The 17,825-nt window shown below is 51.9% G+C and overlaps 1 protein-coding gene across 3 annotated transcripts in view; it reads left to right on the top strand.

Annotated features, from left to right (window-relative positions):
* Positions 1 to 17,825, top strand: part of slc29a1 (solute carrier family 29 member 1 (Augustine blood group)) — a 55,729-nt gene that overhangs the window by 30,815 nt on the left and 7,089 nt on the right. For all 3 annotated transcript variants that reach the window (XM_031901686.1, XM_031901687.1, NM_001015718.1), the window contains 8 exon segments: positions 723 to 804; positions 1,019 to 1,245; positions 1,399 to 1,538; positions 4,641 to 4,775; positions 14,427 to 14,524; positions 15,244 to 15,328; positions 15,479 to 15,549; positions 15,892 to 16,000. In XM_031901686.1, the coding sequence (XP_031757546.1) occupies positions 723 to 804; positions 1,019 to 1,245; positions 1,399 to 1,538; positions 4,641 to 4,775; positions 14,427 to 14,524; positions 15,244 to 15,328; positions 15,479 to 15,549; positions 15,892 to 16,000 (947 nt within the window).

The following is a 17,825-nucleotide window of genomic DNA, read 5'->3' as shown; positions in this document are numbered from 1 at the left end:
ATGAGGTGTATATGTGGGTGTATGGGGGGGCAGTATATGAGGTGTATATGTGGGTGTATGGGGGGCAGTATATGAGGTGTATATGTGGGTGTATGGGGGGGGCCAGTATATGAGGTGTATATGTGGGTGTATGGGGGGGCAGTATATGAGGTGTATATGTGGGTGTATAGGGGGCAGTATATGAGGTGTATATGTGGGTGTATGGGGGGCTGTATATGAGGTGTATATGTGGGTGTAATGGGGGGGGCAGTATATGAGGTGTATATGTGGGTGTATGGGGGGCAGTATATGAGGTGTATATGTGGGTGTATGGGGGGGCAGTATATGAGGTGTATATGTGGGTGTATGGGGGGGCAGTATATGAGGTGTATATGTGGGTGTAATGGGGGGGCAGTATATGAGGTGTATATGTGTGTGTATGGGGGGGCTGTATATGAGGTGTATATGTGTGTGTATGGGGGGGCAGTATATGAGGTGTATATGTGGGTGTATGGGGGGGCAGTATATGAGGTGTATATGTGTGTGTATGGGGGGGCAGTATATGAGGTGTATATGTGGGTGTATGGGGGGGCAGTATATGAGGTGTATATGTGGGTGTATGGGGAGGCTGTATATGTATGGGGGCAGAGTGGGGGGGCAGTATATGAGTGTGTGGGGGGGCTGTATATGAGTGTGTGGGAGGGGCTAACGGACCAGGTCTCACTCACTGTCTCCCCCTGCAGGTACAATGCCGTCTGGTTAATATTCTTCATCCTGGGCCTGGGCACCTTGTTGCCATGGAATTTTTTCATGACTGCCACCATGGTAAGGAGGGGGCACACGGGGATCCTGGTGCATTCTGGGAAATGGCCTCATTGTATCGCCCTACTCACTCGTTCAATGTCACCCCATTGGTTAATAGTTATTTTACTTCCCGTTGCATTATCATGTGACTTGTTGCCCCCCCCACCCTATAATGGGGCCAATCCTGACACTCCCTGTACTCACAGCTGATCCTTTATTGCCCCTTTATTCGCAGTATTTCACAAGCCGCCTGGCGGAGCCGGGGGTCCCCAGGGAGAACAGCGTACTGACCCCCCCCTCTGTGACGGAGCCCCCTAATAGCCCCAATGACAGCAGCACCAGGGCAGATGATATGGGGGGGCATCAGACTTACCTACAGAGCAAGTTCAACAACGTGATGACCCTGTGCGCCATGTTACCCCTCCTCATATTCACCTGCCTCAACTCCTTCCTGCACCAGAGGTGAGTGAGGGGCACATTGAGTGGGGCAGTTACTCTCAGCAACCAGTCAGAATTGAGCTTTTATTGTACCTGGTAAGTCTGATCTGAATGCTGATTGGTTGCTGCTATGAGACAGACTATTGGGTCTCTCACCGGCGCTCTCCCCACTTACAGGATTTCTCAGAATATTCGGATTGGCGGAACTTTATTGGCCATTTTCCTCATCTTCCTCCTGACGGCCATCTTTGTTAAGGTTCCCTTCTCCCCGGTCTCTTTCTTCACTGTCACCATGATAAAGATCGTCTTCATCAACTGTGAGTCCGGCCAAGACCCCCCCGTCCCCCCGTCTCATTGTCTGTATCTCATATTGTGTGGGGGTCACTCGCCTGTACCCCCCATCTGTATCACTGATATTGTGTGGGGGCCACTCGCCTGTACCCCCCGTCTGTATCACTGATATTGTGTGGGGGTCACTCGCCTGTACCCCAGTCTGTATCACTGATATTGTGTGGGGGTCACTCGGCTGTACCCCCCGTCTGTATCACTGATATTGTGTGGGGGTCACTCGGCTGTACCCCCAGTCTGTATCACTGATATTGTGTGGGGTCACTCGCGCTTAACCCCCGTCTGTATCATGATATTGTGTGGGGTCACTCGCCTGTACCCCCCGTCTGTATCACTGATATTGTGTGGGGGTCACTCGCCTGTACCCCCGTCTGTATCACTGATATTGTGTGGGGGTCACTCGGCTGTACCCCCCTCTGTATCACTGATATTGTGTGGGGGTCACTCGCCTGTACCCCCCGTCTGTATCACTGATATTGTGTGGGGTCACTCGCCTGTACCCCCCGTCTGTATCACTGATATTGTGTGGGGTCACTCGCCTGTACCCCCCGTCTGTATCACTGATATTGTGTGGGGGTCACTCGGCTGTACCCCCGTCTGTATCACTGATATTGTGTGGGGTCACTCGGCTGACCCCGCCGTCTGTATCACTGATATTGTGTGGGGGTCACTCGCCTGTACCCCCCGTCTGTATCACTGATATTGTGTGGGGGTCACTCGCCTGTACCCCCCGTCTGTATTCACTGATATTGTGTGGGGGTCACTCGCCTGTACCCCCCATCTGTATCACTGATATTGTGTGGGGGTCACTCGCCTGTACCCCCCGTCTGTATCACTGATATTGTGTGGGGGCCACTCTCTTGTACCCCCCGTCTGTATCACTGATATTGTGTGGGGGCCACTCGCCTGTACCCCCCATCTGTATCACTGATATTGTGTGGGGGTCACTCGCCTGTACCCCCCATCTGTATCACTGATATTGTGTGGGGGTCACTCGCCTGTACCCCCCGTCTGTATCACTGATATTGTGTGGGGGTCACTCGGCTGTACCCCCCGTCTGTATCACTGATATTGTGTGGGGGCCACTCTCTTGTACCCCCCGTCTGTATCACTGATATTGTGTGGGGTCACTCGCCTGTACCCCCGTCTGTATCACTGATATTGTGTGGGGGTCACTCGCCTGTACCCCGTCTGTATGCACTGATATTGTGTGGGGGCCTCTCCCCGCTGTACCCCCGCCGTCTGTATCACTGATATTGTGTGGGGGTCACTCGGCTGTACCCCCCGTCTGTATCACTGATATTGTGTGGGGGTCACTCGCCTGTACCCCCCGTCTGTATCACTGATATTGTGTGGGGGTCACTCGCCTGTACCCCCCATCTGTATCACTGATATTGTGTGGGGGTCACTCGCCTGTACCCCCCATCTGTATCACTGATATTGTGTGGGGGTCACTCGCCTGTACCCCCCGTCTGTATCACTGATATTGTGTGGGGGTCACTCGGCTGTACCCCCCGTCTGTATCACTGATATTGTGTGGGGGCCACTCTCTTGTACCCCCAGTCTGTATCACTGATATTGTGTGGGGGTCACTCGCCTGTACCCCCGTCTGTATCACTGATATTGTGTGGGGGTCACTCGCCTGTACCCCCCGTCTGTATCACTGATATTGTGTGGGGGTCACTCGCCTGTACCCCCCGTCTGTATCACTGATATTGTGTGGGGGTCACTCTCTTGTACCCCCAGTCTGTATCACTGATATTGTGTGGGGGTCACTCGCCTGTACCCCCGTCTGTATCACTGATATTGTGTGGGGGTCACTCGCCTGTACCCCCCATCTGTATCACTGATATTGTGTGGGGGCCACTCTCCTGTACCCCCCGTCTGTATCACTGATATTGTGTGGGGGTCACTCGCCTGTACCCCCCGTCTGTATCACTGATATTGTGTGGGGGTCACCGTCGCCTGTACCCCAGTCTGTATCACTGATATTGTGTGGGGGCCACTCGCCTGTACCCCAGTCTGTATCACTGATATTGTGTGGGGGTCACTCGCCTGTACCCCCCGTCTGTATCACTGATATTGTGTGGGGGTCACTCGCCTGTACCCCCCGTCTGTATCACTGATATTGTGTGGGGGTCACTCGCCTGTACCCCCCGTCTGTATCACTGATATTGTGTGGGGGTCACTCGCCTGTACCCCCCGTCTGTATCACTGATATTGTGTGGGGGTCACTCGCCTGTACCCCCGTCTGTATCACTGATATTGTGTGGGGGTCACTCGCCTGTACCCCCCGTCTGTATCACTGATATTTTGTGGGGGTCACTCGCCTGTACCCCCCGTCTGTATCACTGATATTGTGTGGGGGTCACTCTCTTGTACCCCCCATCTGTATCACTGATATTGTGTGGGGGTCACTCTCTTGTACCCCCAGTCTGTATCACTGATATTGTGTGGGGGTCACTCCCCTGTACCCCCAGTCTGTATCACTGATATTGTGTGGGGGTCACTCCCCTGTACCCCCAGTCTGTATCACTGATATTGTGTGGGGGTCACTCGCCTGTACCCCCGTCTGTATCACTGATATTTTGTGGGGGTCACTCGCCTGTACCCCCCGTCTGTATCACTGATATTGTGTGGGGGTCACTCTCTTGTACCCCCCGTCTGTATCACTGATATTGTGTGGGGGTCACTCGCCTGTACCCCAGTCTGTATCACTGATATTGTGTGGGGGTCACTCGCCTGTACCCCCGTCTGTATCACTGATATTGTGTGGGGGCCACTCTCTTGTACCCCCAGTCTGTATCACTGATATTGTGTGGGGGCCACTCGCCTGTACCCCCGTCTGTATCACTGATATTGTGTGGGGGCCACTCTCCTGTACCCCCCGTCTGTATCACTGATATTGTGTGGGGGTCACTCGCCTGTACCCCCGTCTGTATCACTGATATTGTGTGGGGGCCACTCGCCTGTACCCCCGTCTGTATCACTGATATTGTGTGGGGGCCACTCGCCTGTACCCCACGTCTGTATCATTGCTCTGATTGGTGTTTCTCTCTCCCCGGCGACAGCATTCGGTGCGATCCTACAGGGCAGTCTGTTTGGATTGGCGGCGCTGTTTCCAGCCAATTACACGTCTCCCATAATGAGTGGGCAGGGCCTGGCAGGCGCATTCGCAGCTTTATCCATGATCTGTGCTCTGGCCAGTGAGTATCTTCTATCCACTCCGTGTTCTGGTATTCTGTGCAGCCCGTTAACCCATAATGTTCCTGAGCCTCCCATAATGTTCCTGAGCCTCCCGTAATGTTCCTGAGCCTCCCGTAATGTTCCTGAGCCTCCCGTAATGTTCCTGAGCCTCCCGTAATGTTCCTGAGCCTCTCGTAATGTTCCTGAGCCTCCCGTAATGTTCCTGAGCCTCCCGTAATGTTCCTGAGCCTCCCATAATGTTCTGTACCTCCCATAATGTTCCCAAACCTCCCATAATGTTCCTGAGCCTCCCGTAATGTTCCTGAGCCTCCCGTAATGTTCTGTACCTCCCATAATGTTCCCGAGCCTCCCATAATGTTCCCGAGCCTCTCATAATGTTCCTGAGCCTCCCATAATGTTCCCGAGCCTCCCATAATGTTCCCGAGCCTCCCATAATGTTCCCATAATGTTCCCGAGCCTCCCGTAATGTTCCCGAGCCTCCCATAATGTTACTGAGCCTCCCGTAATGTTCCCGAGCCTCCCATAATGTTCCAGAGCCTCCCATAATGTTCTCGAGCCTCCCATAATGCTCCCGAGCCTCCCATAATGTTACTGAGCCTCCCATAATGTTCTGTACCTTCCATAATGTTCCCGAGCCTCCCATAATGTTCTGTACCTCCCATAATGTTCCCGAGCCTCCCATAATGTTCCTGAGCCTCCCATAATGTTCCTGAGCCTCCCATAATGTTCCTGAGCCTCCCATAATGTTCCCGAGCCTCTCATAATGTTCCCGAGCCTCCCATAATGTTCCCGAGCCTCTCATAATGTTCCTGAGCCTCCCATAATGTTCTGTACCTCCCATAATGTTCCCGAGACTCCCATAATGTTCCCGAGCCTCCCATAATGTTCCTGAGCCTCCCATAATGTTTCCGAGCCTCTCATAATGTTCCCCTGAGCCTCCGCATAATGTTCTGTACCTCCCATAATGTTCCCGAGCCTCCCATAATGTTCCCGAGCCTCTCATAATGTTCCCAAAAAGCGAGCCTCCCATAATGTTCTGTACCTCCCATAATGTTCTCGAGCCTCCGCATAATGCTCCCGAGCCTCCCATAATGTTACTGAGCCCTCCATAATGTTCCATACGCTGCCCCATAATGTTCCATACCTCCCATAATGTTACTGAGCCTCCCGTAATGTTCCTGAGCCTCCCGTAATGTTCTGTACCTCCCATAATGTTCCGAGCCTCCCCATAATGTTCCCGAGCCTCTCATAATGTTCCTGAGCCTCCCATAATGTTCTGTACCATCCCTAATGTTTCCAGAAGACATACACAATATGGTATACCTCACGACACAGATACAGTAATGTTCCTGAGCCTCCCCGTAATGTTCCTGAGCCATCCCGTAATGTTCTGAGCCTCGACCATAATGGTTCTTGTAGCCTCCATAATGTTCCGAGCCTCACATAATGTTCCTGAGCCCTCCGCCGTAATGTTTCCATAAAGAGCCTCCCGTAATGTTCTGTAAACAATCACAAACATATGTTCCCAGGCCTCCCATAATGTTCCCGAGCTCTCAATAATGTTCCTGAGCCTGCCATAATGTTCTGTACTCCGCATATGTTCCCGAGCCTCCGCATAATGGTTTCCAATTGTTCGCCAGAGCCCTCCGCGTATGTTCGCCGAGGCCTCCCATAATGTTACTGAGCGCTCCCGTAATGTTGCCCGAGCCTCCCATAAATGTTTCCAGAGCCTACATACATGTTCTCGAGCCTCCCATAATGCTCCCCGAGCTCCCATAAATGTTACTGAGCCTCCGCTAGATGTTTCTGGTACTTCCATAAATGTTCCCAGCGAGCTCTCCCACATAAGTAGATTACTAGAATTAACACATAAATGAATCAGGAGACATAACCATAATGTTCCTGAAGCCTCCCATAATGGTTCCCGAGCCTCCCATATGTTCCCAAAAAAAAAAAAAAAAAAAAGAAGCCTTCTCATAATGTTCCCGAGCACCATAACCATAATGATATAACAACCAAAAAGAGAACCTACTAAATAAAATGAATATACTAAAAAAGAAGAACATACACAAATAAAAAAAGATTATGATAAACACTACCATATGTTTCCCCGAGACTCCCATTAAAATGTTCCCGGAGCCTCCCAAATGTTCCCTGGAGCCTCCCATATAATGTTTCCCAAAAAAAAAAAAAAAAAAAAAAAAAAAAAGAGCCTCCCATAATGTTTGCCGCATAATGTTCCCAAGAGCCCTCCGTATATTTGTTTCCCCGCGCCGAGCCTCCCATAATGTTACTGAGCCTCCCGTAATGTTCCCGAGCCTCCCATAATGTTCCAGAGCCTCCCATAATGTTCTCGAGCCTCCCATAATGCTCCCGAGCCTCCCATAATGTTACTGAGCCTCCCATAATGTTCTGTACCTTCCATAATGTTCCCGAGCCTCCCATAATGTTCTGTACCTCCCATAATGTTCCCGAGCCTCCCATAATGTTCCTGAGCCTCCCATAATGTTCCCGAGCCTCCCATAATGTTCCCGAGCCTCTCATAATGTTCCTGAGCCTCCCATAATGTTCCCGAGCCTCTCATAATGTTCCTGAGCCTCCCATAATGTTCTGTACCTCCCATAATGTTCCAGAGACTCCCATAATGTTCCCGAGCCTCCCATAATGTTCCCGAGCCTCCCATAATGTTCCCGAGCCTCTCATAATGTTCCCGAGCCTCCCATAATGTTCTGTACCTCCCATAATGTTCCCGAGCCTCCCATAATGTTCCCGAGCCTCTCATAATGTTCCCGAGCCTCCCATAATGTTCTGTACCTCCCATAATGTTCTCGAGCCTCCCATAATGCTCCCGAGCCTCCCATAATGTTACTGAGCCTCCCATAATGTTCCATACCTCCCATAATGTTCCCGAGCCTCCCATAATGTTACTGAGCCTCCCGTAATGTTCCTGAGCCTCCCGTAATGTTCCTGAGCCTCCCGTAATGTTCCTGAGCCTCCCGTAATGTTCCTGAGCCTCCCGTAATGTTACTGAGCCTCCTGTAATGTTACTGAGCCTCCCGTAATGTTCCTGAGCCTCCCATAATGTTCTGTACCTCCCATAATGTTCCCGAGCCTCCCATAATGTTCCTGAGCCTCCCGTGATGTTCCTGAGCCTCCCATAATGTTCTGTACCTCCCGTAATGTTCCCGAGCCTCCCATAATGTTCCTGAGCCTCCCATAATGTTCTGTACCTCCCATAATGTTCCCGAGCCTCCCATAATGTTCCTGAGCCTCCCATAATATTCTGTACCTCCCATAATGTTCCCGAGCCTCCCATAATGTTCCCGAGCCTCCCATAATGTTCCCGAGCCTCTCATAATGTTCCTGAGCCTCCCATAATGTTCTGTACCTCCCATAATGTTCCCGAGCCTCCCATAATGTTCTCGAGCCTCCCATAACGTTCCTGAGCCTCCCATAATGTTACTGAGCCTCCCATAATGTTCTATACCTCCCATAATGTTCCCGAGCCTCCCATAATGTTACTGAGCCTCCTGTAATGTTCCCGAGCCTCCCATATGTTTACTGAGCCTCCCGTAATGTTCCTGAGCCTCCCATAATGTTTCCGAGCCTCCCATAATGTTCTCGAGCCTCCCATAATGCTCCCGAGCCTCCCATAATGTTACTGAGCCTCCCATAATGTACTGTACCTCCCATAATGTTCCTGAGCCTCCCATAATGTTCCTGAGCCTCCCATAGTGTTCTGTACCTCCCATAATGTTCCCGAGCCTCCCATAATGTTCCCGAGCCACCCATAATGTTCCCGAGCCTCTCATAATGTTCCTGAGCCTCCCATAATGTTTTGTACCTCCCATAATGTTCCCGAGCCTCCCATAATGTTCTGTACCTTCCATAATGTTCCCGAGCCTCCCATAATGTTACTGAGCCTCCCGTAATGTTCTGTACCTCCCATAATGTTCCCGAGCCTCCCATAATGTTCTCGAGCCTCCCATAATGTTCCGAGCCTCTCATAATGTTCCTGAGCCTCCCATAATGTTCTGTACCTCCCATAATGTTCCCAAGCCTCCCATAATGTTCTCCAGCCCTCCCATAATGTTCCCGAGCCTCCCATAATGTTCTCGAGCCTCCCATAATGCTCCCGAGCCTCCCATAATGTTACTGAGCCTCCCATAATGTTACTGAGCCTCCCATAATGTTCTGTACCTTCCATAATGTTCCCGAGCCTCCCATAATGTTCCCAAAGAGCCTCCCATAATGTTCTCGAGCCTCCCATAATGCTCCCGAGCCTCCCATAATGTTACTGAGCCTCCCATAATGTTACTGAGCCTCCCCATAATGTTCTGTACCTTCCATAATGTTCCCGAGCCTCCCATAATGTTCTGTACCTCCCATAATTTTCCAGAGCCTCCATAATGTTCCTGAGCCTCGCATAATGTTCTGTACCTCCCATATGTTCCTGACCTCCCATAATGTTCCCGAGCCTCCCATAATGTTCCGAGCCTCTCATAATGTTCCTGAGCCTCCCATAATGTTTTGTACCTCCCATAATGTTCCCGAGCCTCCCTAATGTTCCCGAGCCTCTCATAATGTTCCTGAGCCTCCCATAATGTTCTGTACCTCCCATAATGTTCGGAGCCTCCATAATGTTCTCGAGCCTCCCATAATGCTCCCGAGCCTCCCATAATGTTACTGAGCCTCCGATAATGTTCTATACCTCCCATAATGTTCCCGAGCCTCCCATAATGTTACTGAGCCTCCCGTAATGTTCCCGAGCCTCCCATTATGTTACTGAGCCTCCCGTAATGTTCCCGAGCCTCCCATAATGTTCTCGAGCCTCCCATAATGCTCCCGAGCCTCCCATAATGTTACTGAGCCTCCCATAATGTTCTGTACTTCCATAATGCTCCCGAGCCTGGTCCCATAATGTTCCCGAGCCTCCCGTAATGTTCTGTACCTCCCATAATGTTCCCGAGCCTCCCATAATGTTCCCGAGCCACCCATAATGTTCCCGAGCCTCTCATAATGTTCCTGAGCCTCCCATAAATGTTTGTACCTCCCTATGGTTCCGAGCCTCCCATAATGTTCTGTACCTTCCATAATGTTCCCGAGCCTCCCATAATGTTACTGAGCCTCCCGTAATGTTTTGTACCTCCCATAATGTTCCCGAGCCTCCCATAATGTTCTCGAGCCTCCCATAATGTTCCCGAGCCTCTCATAATGTTCCTGAGCCTCCCATAATGTTCTGTACCTCCCATAATGTTCCCAAGCCTCCCATAATGTTCTGGAGCCTCCCATAATGTTCCGAGCCTCCCATAATGTTCCGAACCTCCCATAATGTTCCGAGCCTCCCATAATGTTCCCGAGCCTCCCATAATGTTCCCGAGCCTCCCATAATGTTACTGAGCCTCCCATAATGTTCTGTACCTCCCATAATGTTTCCGAGCCTCCCATAATGTTCGGAGCCTCGCCATAATGTTCCCCATAAGAGCCTCCCATAATGTTCCCGAGCCTCCCATAATGTTTTGTACCTCCCATAATGTTCCCGAGCCTCCCATAATGTTCCCGAGCCTCTCATAATGTTTCCTGAGCCTCCCATAATGTTCTGTAGCCTCCCAAAATGTTCTCGAGCCTCCCATAATGCTCCCGAGCCTCCCATAATGTTACTGAGCCTCCCATAATGTTTTCTATTACCTCCCATAATGTTCCCGAGCCTCCCATAATGTTACTGAGCCTCCCGTAATGTTCCCGAGCCTCCCATTATGTTACTGAGCCTCCCGTAATGTTCCCGAGCCTCCCATAATGTTCTCGAGCCTCCCATAATGCTCCCGAGCCTCCCATAATGTTACTGAGCCTCCCATAATGTTCTGTACCTTCCATAATGCTCCCGAGCCCCATAATGTTCCCGAGCCTCCCGTAATGTTCGTAAACCTCCCATAATGTTCCGGAGCCTCCCATAATGTTCCCGAGCCTCTCATAATGTTCCTGAGCCTCCCATAATGTTTTGTACCTCCCATAATGTTCACGAGCCTCCCATAATGTTCCCGAGCCTCTCATAATGTTCCTGAGCCTCCCATAATGTTCTGTACCTCCCATAATGTTCTCGAGCCTCCCATAATGCTCCCGAGCCTCCCATAATGTTACTGAGCCTCCGATAATGTCTATACCTCCCATAATGTTCCCGAGCCTCCCATAATGTTACTGAGCCTCCCGTAATGTTCCCGAGCCTCCCATTTGTTACTGATGCCCCCGTAATGTTCCGAGCCTCCCATAATGTTCTCGAGCCTCCCATAATGCTCCTGAGCCTCCCATAATGTTACTGAGCCTCCCATAATGTTCTGTACCTTCCATAATGCCTCCCGAGCCTCCCATAATGTTCCCGAGCCTCCCGTATGTTCTGTACCTCCCATAATGTCCGAGCTCCCATAATGTTCTGTACCTTCCATAATGCTCCCGAGCCTCCCATATTGTTCCCGAGCCTCCCGTAATGTTCTGTACCTCCCATAATGTTCCCGAGCCTCCCATAATGTTCTGTACCTTCCATAATGCTCCTGAGCCTCCCATAATGTTCCTGAGCCTCCCATAATGTTCTGTACCTCCCATAATGTTCCCGAGCCTCCCATAATGTTCCCGAGCCTCCCATAATGTTACTGAGCCTCCCATAATGTTCCCGAGCCTCCCGTAATGTTCCCGAGCCTCCCGTAATGTTACTGAGCCTCCCGAAATGTTCCCGAGCCTCCCATAATGTTCCCGAGCCTCCCATAATGTTCTCGAGCCTCCCATAATGCTCCCGAGCCTCCCATAATGTTACTGAGCCTCCATAATGTTCTGTACCTTCCATAATGTTCCCGAGCCTCCCATAATGTTCTGTACCTCCCATAATGTTCCCGAGCCTCCCATAATGTTCCTGAGCCTCCATAATGTTCCTGTAGCCTCCATAATGTTCCTGAGCCTCCCATAATGTTCCCGAGCCTCCCATAATGTTCCTGAGCCTCCCATAATGTTTTGTACCTCCCATAATGTTCCCGAGCCTCCCATAATGTTCCCGAGCCTCTCATAATGTTCCTGAGCCTCCCATAATGTTCTGTACCTCCCATAATGTTCCCGAGCCTCCCATAATGTTCTCGAGCCTCCCATAATGCTCCCGAGCCTCCCATAATGTTACTGAGCCTCCGATAATGTTCTATACCTCCCATAATGTTCCCGAGCCTCCCATAATGTTACTGAGCCTCCCGTAATGTTCCCGAGCCTCCCATTATGTTACTGAGCCTCCCGTAATGTTCCCGAGCCTCCCATAATGTTCTCGAGCCTCCCATAATGCTCCCGAGCCTCCCATAATGTTACTGAGCCTCCCATAATGTTCTGTACCTTCCATAATGCTCCCGAGCCTCCCATAATGTTCCCGAGCCTCCCGTAATGTTCTGTACCTCCCATAATGTTCCCGAGCCTCCCATAATGTTCCCGAGCCTCTATAATGTTCCTGAGCCTCCCATAATGTTTTGTAGCCTCCATAATGTTCCCGAGCCTCCCATAAGTTCCCGAGCCTCTCATAATGTTCCTGAGCCTCCCATAATGTTCTGTACCTCCCATAATGTTCTCGAGCCTCCCATAATGCTCCCGAGCCTCCCATAATGCTCCCGAGCCTCCCATAATGTTACTGAGCCTCCGATAATGTTCTATACCTCCCATAATGTTCCCGAGCCTCCCATAATGTTACTGAGCCTCCCGTAATGTTCCCGAGCCTCCCATTATGTTACTGAGCCTCCCGTAATGTTCCCGAGCCTCCCATAATGTTCTCGAGCCTCCCATAATGCTTCTGAGCCTCCCATAATGTTACTGAGCCTCCGATAATGTTCTGTACCTTCCATAATGCTCCCGAGCCTCCCATAATGTTCCCGAGCCTCCCGTAATGTTCTGTACCTCCCATAATGTTCCCGAGCCTCCCATAATGTTCTGTACCTTCCATAATGTCCTGAGCCTCCCATAATGTTCCTGAGCCTCCCATAATGTTCTGTACCTCCCATAATGTTCCCGAGCCTCCCATAATGTTCCCGAGCCTCCCATAATGTTACTGAGCCTCCGATAATTTCCCTGAGCCTCCCGTAATGTTACTGAGCCTCCCATAATGTTCCCGAGCCTCCCATAATGTTCCCGCGAGCCTCCCATAATGTTCTCGAGCCTCCCATAATGCTCCCGAGCCTCCCATAATGTTACTGAGCCTCCCATAATGTTCTGTACCTTCCATAATGTTCCCGAGCCTCCCATAATGTTCCTGAGCCTCCCATAATGTTCTGTACCTCCCATAATGTTCCTGAGCCTCCCATAATGTTCCCGAGCCTCCCATAATGTTCCCGAGCCTCTCATAATGTTCCTGAGCCTCCCATAATGTTTTGTACCTCCCATAATGTTCCCGAGCCTCTCATAATGTTCCTGAGCCTCCCATAATGTTCTGTACCTCCCATAATGTTCCCGAGCCTCCCATAATGTTCTCGAGCCTCCCATAATGCTTCACCCGAGCCTCCCATAATGTTACTGAGCCTCCGATAATGTTCTATACCTCCCATAATGTTCCCGAGCCTCCCATAATGTTACTGAGCCTCCCGTAATGTTCCCGAGCCTCCCATTATGTTACTGAGCGCTCCCGTAATGTTCCGCGAGCCTCCCATAATGTTCTCGAGCCTCCCATAATGCTCCCGAGCCTCCCATAATGTTACTGAGCCTCCCATAATGTTCTGTACCTTCCATAATGCTTCCTGAGCCTCCATAATGTTCCCGAGCCTCCCGTAATGTTCTGTACCTCCCATAATGTTCCCGAGCCTCCCATAATGTTCCCGAGCCTCTCATAATGTTCCTGAGCCTCCCATAATGTTTTGTACCTCCCATAATGTTCCCGAGCCTCCCATAATGTTCCCGAGCCTCTCATAATGTTCCTGAGCCTCCCATAATGTTCTGTACCTCCCATAATGTTCTCGAGCCTCCCATAATGCTCTCCGAGGCCTCCATAATGCTCCCGAGCCTCCCATAATGTTACTGAGCCTCCGATAATGTTCTATACCTCCCATAATGTTCCCGAGCCTCCCATAATGTTACTGAGCCTCCCGTAATGTTCCCGAGCCTCCCATTATGTTACTGAGCCTCCCGTAATGTTCCCGAGCCTCCCATAATGTTCTCGAGCCTCCCATAATGCTCCTGAGCCTCCCATAATGTTACTGAGCCTTACCCATAATGTTCTGTACCTTCCATAATGCTCCCGAGCCTCCCATAATGTTCCCGAGCCTCCCGTAATGTTCTGTACCTCCCATAATGTTCCCGAGCCTCCCATAATGTTCTGTACCTTCCATAATGCTCCCGAGCCTCCCATATTGTTCCCGAGCCTCCCGTAATGTTCTGTACCTCCCATAATGTTCCCGAGCCTCCATAATGTTCTGTACCTTCCATAATGTCCCGAGCCTCCCGTAATGTTCTGTACCTCCCATAATGTTCCCGAGCCTCCCGTAATGTTCTGTACCTCCCATAATGCTCCCGAGCCTCCCATAATGTTCTGTACCTCCCATAATGTTCTGTACCTCCCATAATGTTCCCGAGCCTCCCATAATGTTCCCGAGCCTCCCATAATGTTCCCGAGCCTCCCATAATGTTGCCATTTAACTCTATAGGTGGCTCGGCCCTAGAGGACAGCGCATTTGGCTATTTTATCACCGCCTGTGTGGTTATATTACTGGCGCTGCTGTCGTACGTCGCTCTGAACAAACTGGTGAGTGTCCGGCGGCCACAGAACTGCCCCCAACTGGGGCCTTTTGTATCCGGGGGAAACAGGAACCTTCCAACCCTGCCCTTTGGCCTGGGGCAGCGGTCTGGGGGGGCAGCAGTACTGGGGGGGCAGCAGTACTGGGGGGCAGCAGTACTTGGGGGGCAGCGGTACTGGGGGTGCAGCAGTACTGGGGGGGCAGCAGTGCATGGGGGGGGCAGCAGTGCACGGTGTGCAACAGTGGCACGGGGGGGCAGCAGTGCACGGGGTGCAACAGTGCACGGGGGGGGCAGCAGTGGCACGGGGGGGGTGGCAGCAGTGCATGGGGGGCAGCAGTGCATGGGGTGCAACAGTGCATGGGGGTGCAGCAGTGCATGGGGTGCAACAGTGCATGGGGGGGCAGCAGTACTGGGGGGGCAGCAGTACTTGGGGGGCAGCAGTGCACGGGGGGCAGCAGTGCACGGGGGGGGGTGCAGCAGTGCAACAGTGCATGGGGGGTGCAGCAGTGCATGGGGGGGTGCAGCAGTGCAACAGTGCATGGGGTGCAACAGTGCATGGGGGGTGCAGCAGTACTTGGGGGCAGCAGTACTTGGGGGTGGCAGGCAGTACTTGGGGGGCAGCAGTACTTGGGGGTGCAGCAGTACTTGGGGTGCAGCAGTGCACTGGGGGGTGCAGCAGTGCATGGGGGGCAGCAGTACTTATCATTATTAACCCTTGGCTTACAGGAGTTCTACCGATATTACACCATAGAAAATGTCTCAGCGGCTGCTCCTGCTGAAATTGAGCTGAAGAAAGATCTTCTGGAAAATGGTGAGAGCCCCCCACTATCCCAGGGGAGCCATGGGGGGGGGGGGGCAAACGGACAGGGGGTGGAACTGTAGGGGTCTCTGCTGGGGGTTTCTGTGCCCCCCGTGGGCGCTGCTGTTGGATCGGGGGTGTAATTATCTGTTTGTCCCACAGGGGGCGGTGTGGCTGAGACTGGAGCAGAGAGTGGGGACGGAGGCAAATCTGTCATCCAGATCCTAAAGAAGGTTTGTTATTAACCCCTTCCTGCCTGTTACATACTGGGTGTAGCACAGAGGGTCCCCCCGGATAAGCCCTGCTGGTGTCACTGTGTAACCCCGATGGGAAGTGGCCTATAGAGTGCAGGCAAAGGGTCTGTGTGGGGGGGCAGTAACCCCCGGGCCAATCTTACAGACACGGTGGGAGGAGGCTGAGACGGGCACTGCCATGGGGGTTTCTGCCCAGTTTAGGGGCATCTGGTTTCCCCTTACTGTACCAGCTTCACTATCCACCAATCAGTGGTCTCCCCAGGGTTGTGCCCCCCAATATAGTGAGTTTCACTGTGTGACCCCGAGTCTCTGTGCCCCCAGGTGTGGGTGCTGGCGCTGTCGGTGTGTTTGGTCTTTGCCGTCACCATCGGGATTTTCCCAGCAGTCACAGCAGATGTCAAGTCGACCATCGCAGGGGAAAGCAAATGGGGTGAGTACAGCGACCTGGGGGGGAGTAGGCAACCGGGGGGGGGTGAGTAGGGCGACCGGGGGGGTGAGTAGGGCGACAGGGGGGGGGAGGTGAGTAGGGCGACCGGGGGGAGGTGAGTAGGGCGACCGGGGGGGAGGTGAGTAGGGCGACTGGGGGGGAGGTGAGTAGGGCGACCGGTGGGGGGGGGAGGTGAGTAGGGCCGACTGGGGGGGGGAGGTGAGTAGGGGCGACCGAGGTGGGGGGGGGGGAGGTGAGTAGGGCGACCGAGGGTGGGGGGGGGGAGGTGAGTAGGGCCGACCGAGGTGGGGGGGGGGAGGTGAGTAGGAGCGATTCCGGAGGTGGGGGGGGGGAGGTGAGTAGGGCGACCGAGGGTGGGGGGGGGAGGTGAGTAGGGTGACTGTGGGGGGGGGGAGGTGCAGTAGGTGCGACCGAGGTGGGGGGGGGGGTGGGGTGAGTAGGGCGGTCTGGGGGAGGAGGGTGAGTAGGGCGACGGGGGGGGAGTAGGTGTATTGTAGGGCGCGGGCGGGGGAGGTGGAGTAGGGGCTTGACCTGAGGTGGGGGGGGGGGGAGGTGAGTAGGGCTATCCCACCAACACTCACACCAAGCAGTTAATACCCCTAGGCCTGAGCAGCCATACGAGGTACGTGGGGATATAGAGCCAAAGGACAGAACTTATTCCATTTTATATTAATATTACAGGGTAACAGTGCAATTTAAAAAGATGTTACAAAAAGAAACAAATACAAACAGTAAATAAATAAAAGGGAATAAAAACACAGAGAAACCGGCAAGGAGACATAAAGGATAAATAAACCCCCTAACCCTGTAGGCAATGATGAATAATACCCGGTGCTGGTTTCCCTTTGGGCTAAACATTAACCCTATCTTTTTAGCACAACTAAACTTTTTTAGCACAATCCTTCTGTATCTAGAGGAGTTTAATTCCCTGGGACACTGTTAGTTTTTATAGGGTAAGTCTCCTTTAAGTACGTTACTGAGTATCCTGCGCCCCCTGAGGCCGGAGCTGGGATTATTGAACCCACAATCCAACAGAACATGGAGCCCCAAAATATGAGCTGCCAGTACCGGGGTCTGTGCCCCATATATCCCCCTGCTGGGCCCCTCCCTCATTACGTATGCATGAGGAGGGAGTGACCAGGGGCGTGTCACATGACCCCCCCCCCCATAGAGCTGCACCTCTCATGCCAGTTTCTTGTCATATAATGTTGGCACTTGCCGGTACCCAATATTAATATGAAAGTAGGAGCTTGTCAAATGGCCGCCCCCCATTCATGCCCCCCCCTCTCCCCGGCACGCATGCGCAAACAAACCTCCCTGCCGCGCCGACGCAAGTGCGCATGCACGCCCATTTAAACTTCTATATGGAGCAGTGGGGAGAAGTCCCCATTGCTCCGTATTGGCCATTAACCCTTTAAGTGCCAGCAGAATTCGTCATTTCAGTTCCCCCCAGTGCCAAACGTTTTGTGAACATTCTGTGCTCTCTCAATTTAGGGGCTTTTACTGGGGGCAGGGTTAAGTTTAGGTAGGCAAACTATATATTGTTTTTTTCAGGAGAACCTGAGCTTTCCAAATCTACCTGAGTTTTTGTGTATTTCCACTTCTGGAACAAGATTTAGAGCTTGAAATACAAAAAAAAAAAGAAAAAATGCTATTTTACATGATATAAGGATTTATACCAGAATCATATTTTATTTTATGGACAAAAATTCAAGTGATTTGGAAAGCCTCATGTCTCCCGAACGTGCCAATACCTGATATGTATAGTTTTATTGAGATTTCTCACTTCTATAGATCAAAAACTCCC

This window comes from Xenopus tropicalis, chromosome 5 (assembly GCF_000004195.4).
Source record: "Xenopus tropicalis strain Nigerian chromosome 5, UCB_Xtro_10.0, whole genome shotgun sequence".
In the NCBI taxonomy this organism is placed as follows: Eukaryota; Metazoa; Chordata; class Amphibia; order Anura; family Pipidae; genus Xenopus; species Xenopus tropicalis.
The sequence above is the reverse complement of the archived record's forward strand: the minus strand, read 5'-3'. Positions and strand labels throughout refer to the sequence as shown.